This window comes from Lupinus angustifolius, chromosome LG03, assembly GCF_001865875.1.
Source record: "Lupinus angustifolius cultivar Tanjil chromosome LG03, LupAngTanjil_v1.0, whole genome shotgun sequence".
In the NCBI taxonomy this organism is placed as follows: Eukaryota; Viridiplantae; Streptophyta; class Magnoliopsida; order Fabales; family Fabaceae; genus Lupinus; species Lupinus angustifolius.
Genome location: NC_032011.1, coordinates 74,375 through 80,936, shown reverse-complemented (window position 1 = coordinate 80,936; position 6,562 = coordinate 74,375). Strand labels below are relative to the sequence as shown.

Genomic DNA, 6,562 nt, shown 5'->3' with positions numbered 1-6,562 from the left:
ATTTAGTGAAAGTAATTTAACTTTTACCAAAACATTTTTAAGGAAGATCAAATACATAACTATTACATTTGCTTATAATATCAAAAACTTAGTGTATCATCTAGTCACACATTATGTTTTTGCAAATGATATAAATAAAACTAATTATTGTATTCTATATTATTTTTCAAAATTAATTTTAGTATAAATTTATCTAATTTTATTATTATACGATTTAATTTGTAAACCAACGATTAAACTATATAGCCAATTTGATACTGTATACAGTATTAATAACAATAAAACACAGTAAATTTCTACAAACCATTCTGTGTCTTAGATCAATTATTGTTTACGAATAAATAAAAAATAACACTTAAATCCACATGTCTAAATATAAGTGGGTGAGACAAGATTGGATTGGTAGGAGAGTTGATTTCAATCCATGTATTATATGGGTACATATCTGCTGTCTCGCTCCTTTGTGTCAGAAGATGTGATTAGCCACAAAAATATTTAATAATTACAATTTTAACTTCAATAATTTTTTTCAACCAATCAAAGGTAATAGTACATGGAGTGACACAAAAAGTAAATAACTGCCCGTATTATATATATCACAATTTGATAGTTTCGTGGGAAGGATGGACTTCTATTGCCCTTGGTTGGAGATATATTAAGCACTCTTATTTATTTAAGAAGAAAGTTGGCCGTAGCCTTTCTGTCTCTTTCATTTCACAGTGATACATCACCCACAACATCTGAATATAGTAGAAGCATGAGCTATATTGTAATAGTTTTTGGACTTGGCAACCAACCTTAGTATTACATTAAGTATCTTATAACTTTTTTAAAACTTCAGGATGTTGAATCAGTAATCCCATGGCAATTTCTCCAACTTAATATCAGGTACATTTCTGCGATCAATCAATTTAAAACAAGCATTCAGAATTAAGAACTGTGTCCAAGATAGTAAGAACCAATTAGAATTTGGGTAGATAAATTGACACAATAAACAAAACTGGGATAATATAAATAGCAGCTCTACAAAATTTCCCAAAGTGCTTTAGAGATCACTTACCACTCCCAAAGTAGTGGTTCAACTAGTGTACTGCATCTGGTTGGTTCTCTGGCAAGGCCTCTCGGAATGCTGGGATATCATTATATGTCGCATATAATCTTGATAGAATCGGAAACTCATCCTGTTCGGACAACAAAGCGATAAGTAAGTTGTCATCTGATGAGTTTGGGCAATGCAAATCGATATCTGAACATAGAATTTGCATTTTTATTTTAAAAATGATTGTGTGTCGTCAGAAAGTCTTGCACTTCCGTGAAACCCAACTAGGAAACAGATCCGAATTTAGGAATAAGATTAATTTTGCATCATACACATTCATATTATTAGCTTCATTTCAAGGACACTATACAAAGGTTAGGCACTTATTCATTAAAATCTAACACACCAAGTAAGCTAGAAGCATAATAGGTAACAGTGACAGAGCTTACCCTCTTCATCATGAAGTTCTTTCCTCATTTTACAAGAAACTAAAGCTAAACAAAGATACATACGGACGAAGAAGTAAGAAAGGGGAGTTTTTTACATATCTCAACAGCCTAAAACTATAATCAAAATTCTTCCAGCAGTGCTATGCCCAAGAAGAGAGGAAGAATAATGGGAGGGTTGACGCCCCCCACCACTCTTGTCCAAATGAATTTAGGCAGTAGGCTAAAACTACCTTGCACTAAACTTTTAATTATGAGAGTATGAAGATCACATCCTTGATCAAAAAGACTATAGCAACTTCATAGTCAATGATCAAACATTCTATTACCATCCTCTACTCCCCCACCAAAAAGATACAATCGGGGACAACGGACAGAATACTACCGTGTGAATCTTGAATCTCGTGAATGCTGAATATAACTGAGGCGCTAAAAACACATCTGCCTGCAAATGATGATCAATGTGTTATACTATAAGTAGCTATGATATGCAACTTAACATGAAAAGTATTCCAACAATGATACAATGTGATTGTTTCTACAATAATTATCTTAATTTCCAAAACTTGTGATCGTTGACTATGAAGTTGAATCAAATCCAATTTTATTTCAAAAGATCAGAGCACAGATACATTTATTACATTATATCTCGTGGTCAGACATAGATGCATTTTATGCTACCGGCCCTGGAAAAGGAGTTATCTGTTCCTTTTATTAAATTTTAAATGATTGAACTTCAATCATTAGCAACATACCAGGAAAACTTCATCTCCAGTCGCATATCTTCCTGTGTGGTCTTTCAATAACTTTTCGAGTGCTGAAACATATGCAATTTTAAATAGCATTTGATTAAGACAAAAACACAGCACAATATTTGATAAAGAATGACATAAACAGAATATAGCTAACAGATACCTTTACACCAATCAAAAGGTCCACTTTATTTTCCTTGGTTCAAACCAAATTTGGAAAGTTTATTTGAGCAGTTAATTCTCAAAAGTTAATGATGTCCTTGTCTCAATACAGTGGTTAATAATAGTCTCATGAACTACCAACTTAGGGGTAAAGCGGAACAGCTGATAGAAATTGGTAATCATATTCATAGGTTCCTCTCTTTTTTAACATTTCATATGTTTGTCCTTAAGTCCAAATATTTATCATGGAGTGTTGAACTAGCCCAATCTTGGTTGTTTTGTTCCTTGACAACTGTTATTTTCAAGTTCGTACCGAAAATACAACATCAACAACCAAGCCTTAATCTTACTAGGTGGAGTCGACTACATGGATCGAACAACGCCATAATGCTCTATCATAAATCATATTCAATAACAAAACATTAATCTCTAAACCTTTCCTAAACATTTTACCTATGGTTTTTCTTGCCCTCCCTCTATCTGTAGAAATTGGATTAACCTTCATTCGATCGACTAATAGTTAAATTTTACGTGTTTCTTTAAGAATAAAAAGGTTCCAGTGCTAGAAAAACACCATAAGGATACAACAGCATAAGCAGACAAATTTAATCAACGGCGTCATACCCTTCCCAAATCATTTAATCAACAGCATAAGCAAGGAGCTAAGATTGAGAAAGTTGTATGAATAAACTGTTATTGTGATCAATGACCTAGCATATCAAGGAAATTTATTTCATTCGCAAATGCATAACCCTTAGCTAAGAACTTTTTCTTTGAACACTTTTGTTCTTTCTAGATAAAGTGTTTGGTAAGTAAGTTAATGTATGTTAAACACTCAAACCTTACCTGTGAATCCTTTTCTAATAACAGTTTGGGCCCAAGGAAGCTTTTCATCAGGGCCAACTTTTTCCGCAATGTAGTTCTGCAAAAGGACAGTGCATCAAAGAAATGGTTGGTTCATAAAAGAAAATATATGGAGAACAGTGTTAAAGAAAATAAGAAGATAAAAAGATAGATAGATAGATAGATAGGTAGATAGGTAGATAGGTAGGTAGGTAGGTAGGTAGCTAGATAGCTAGCTAGCTAGATAGATAGATAGATAGATAGATAGATAGATAGATAGATAGATACCAGGACACTTAAGTTTTGGAGAGGTTGTATTAATGAGGAAACAATGTTGGCAGCCTGTGTAGAGAATGAGATTATTATAATAAAGAAGAGAAGGCATAAACCTCATATATGATATGAAGGGGATCCAGTTACTCCCATAATAAGTTTAAAAAAATTAAACCACATCTTAGCAATCAATTCTAAGGAAATCAAATGGTTTACTCACTAGTTCAAACTATCGGAGTAAGTGATCCTCTCCATCATATAGCGGCGGAAGGCATAACTACTAGATGAGTGGAGATCCACTTACTCCAAGAGTAAGTTTTTTAAACATATTTCATATCCTAGCCATCAATTCTAGAGATATCTAATGGTTCAAATTTACTCACTAATTCAAACCATTCGATTTTCCTAGATTTGATGGCTAAGATGGGGAGTAAGTTTAAAAAATTTACTCTTTGAGTAAGTGGATCCTTCCCCTACTAGATTGATTCTTTAAGTTACTTTATATGTTCAAATTGGTCATGCATTTTTTCCTGTTTCGTTTGGAACTTCCCTTTTTCCTCATAACTATCAATCCTCAAACAAAATTCACAATTTTGATGTATTGATGTTCTGATTGAAATGATCGACAGAATCAATCTATCATTTTTATGAAACTATGTCATTCAAAATGGGATTCAAGCTACAAAACTAACCAAAAAAAACAACTTATAGCATCAATTCAAAAACAGAAAAAAATTGTTGGGTTTGTTCAAGTTTGAAGTCTCATATTAGATATGAAGGGAATAGTGGAAGAGTTAATATGTAAAAAAGGTCCATAAAACTAATACTTTAAGCTTTTGGTTCAAGAAGTGATATCGCACTTATGACTATCCACTCTTCCCATACCCCACGCAACAATGGAACTTCCCAGCGGTTGGAGGCTCCACAATCACAGTCCGGACCAACAAGTGCTATCAACTGATGGAGGTGAGTACGAATTAAATGGAAGGAGGGTGGAGCTTAGTTACCTGAAAATTGATAGCTCTTTTAAGAATATCATTAGGCAGCAACGGATGGCGGTGAGGATACTTATCTTCTAAATACTGTCACCCACATAACAAACATGAAAACTGAACTTATGATTTCATTTAGAAATACTTTCATAAGCATCATTCTAATTTGTTCTAAACAAACTAAGGAAATCATTAAAAAAAAATAACAGTTGAATTGACAATTAAATAGCATGAAAAAAGTTTCTAAAAAAATAAATGGAGAATACACAATTGAATTGAAAAAAGAGGAAGGATTTGAATGAGAGACCATGATGATGGCAAAGGAGTCAGTAAGTACAACAGGGCCATCCACTAACACAGGAACAAATCCAACAGGGTTAAGCTTCAGAAACTCTAAACAGCACAACAAAATTCATAGGTTAAGTTCGGTGTCTGAAACATAAATCAAGCTATGATAATGATGATAAAGAAAACGAAAGAAAGAAACCAGGGTGAGATTGTTCTCCTTTCAGAAGATTGACAGATTTGTAATCATAGCTGATGGATTTGAGATTGAGAGCAATACGGAGTCGAAAGGAACATGAACTCCTCCAATATGAATACAGTGTAAGCTTATTCTCTTCTTCTACACTTTCTGCTGCCTAATCAGTTAGTTACCGTTATTATACTTACTAATTAGAATGAGAAATCAAGTGGAGTGGAATTAAGGCATACCATGAAGAAGAGGATTGAAACTTCAACCGATGTTGCAGACAAAGGAGAGACAACACAACTTGTCTTTATTTTATATTTTAAGTACTCAACTAAACGACAACAAGTGCTATTAAATTAAACAACATAACGTGTTGCACTTGTGTAGATTATCTCCGTGACGTGTTGCACTAGTGTAGGTTATCTCCATGAGTAGAGATGCTAATTTGTGATACAAATTAATTTTCAGAGTACTGGAGGTATTTAATTAAAGTGATGTCAAAGCCGATCAGGAGTAGGAGTTGGTTTGACTTGGAATTAGAAACTACTGGTTTAAGTAGCTCATCTAATTAGTCATGTGTTCAAACAAATATAAGTTAGTTAGACTCATTTAGTTGAAGTTACAAATCAATGATTCACATGTTTATTGGTTGAATAAGAGAGTCAATCAAACTATTTCTAACGCTAAACAACATAATTTTCATAGGAAATTAAAAAAAAAACTAAAATGAGTTGGTTTTGGGAGGTTTTTACATATATGGGTGCATGTTACATTCATACTCATTTGCTCGCACATTTTACAACGTTTATTAAATAAAAGGGGATTAATTATTAGGTTTTCTTCACTCAGACACACTCATCTTCCTCCAATGCATCAAGCTAGCAGTTGCCGCTCAAGCCTGCCACACGCCGCCTTCATTGTCTGAAAGTTTGAAACTTCGAATGCATTTCATATTCATCCAAGGCTTTTTGATTGCCTTCCTGACAGACCGATTGCTTGATAATTGAATAGTGGTGGTGAATGATGTACTAACCATGCATAAAAATTATACTCTTATTATTATGAATAATTGAATGATATTAGTATCTAACTTGTAATAATAATTAGCAAAAAGTCATATTATCAAGTATTCTAGGTATTAATGTCGGGCAAACATAGCTGTTGAATATTGGACAAAAAAAATAGTATTAATATCTATTTTTAGTTATATATACTAATATAAGATACTCGTTTATTCGTAAGGTGACAATGTATTATTTATATATATATATATATATATTTATTTATTTATTTGAACAATAAAAACATAATATTAATATAAATTTTATTGAGGATTATTACATAAATAATAATGTATATGTATTAGATTATTAATATAGAATTGTTAATGAATGACAGGTTGAACATGTTATATTAAATAACTAAAGAATTCTTATAAAGAAAAATTTGTAAGATAATATAAAGTAAATTGTAAAATAACTATTAGAGATTTTGAAAACATTTTTTTAAACCACATTAATAAATTTCAGGAATGTGCTTTAGATTTTCATCTCATGTCATCCATCATTTATGTCTTTATGTTT

At 32.3% G+C, this 6,562-nt stretch overlaps 1 protein-coding gene across 4 annotated transcripts; it reads right to left on the bottom strand.

Annotated features, from left to right (window-relative positions):
• LOC109342662 (glutathione S-transferase zeta class-like) lies at positions 645-5,335 on the bottom strand. Of its 4 annotated transcripts, none has more exons than XM_019580606.1 (10): positions 5,222-5,335; positions 4,995-5,148; positions 4,815-4,900; positions 4,523-4,597; positions 3,531-3,584; positions 3,246-3,321; positions 2,241-2,302; positions 1,871-1,930; positions 1,061-1,181; positions 645-896 (listed from the first exon to the last, which is right to left on the bottom strand). In XM_019580606.1, the coding sequence occupies exons 1-9, from the start codon at positions 5,222-5,224 to the stop codon at positions 1,083-1,085; spliced, it is 669 nt and encodes a 222-aa protein (XP_019436151.1). In that variant the 5' UTR covers positions 5,225-5,335; the 3' UTR covers positions 645-896; positions 1,061-1,082. The 4 variants fall into 4 exon arrangements, with proteins under 4 accessions (XP_019436151.1, XP_019436149.1, XP_019436148.1 ...); XM_019580604.1 differs by having other exon boundaries at positions 645-937; positions 5,222-5,332; XM_019580603.1 differs by having other exon boundaries at positions 645-898; positions 1,081-1,181; positions 5,222-5,332.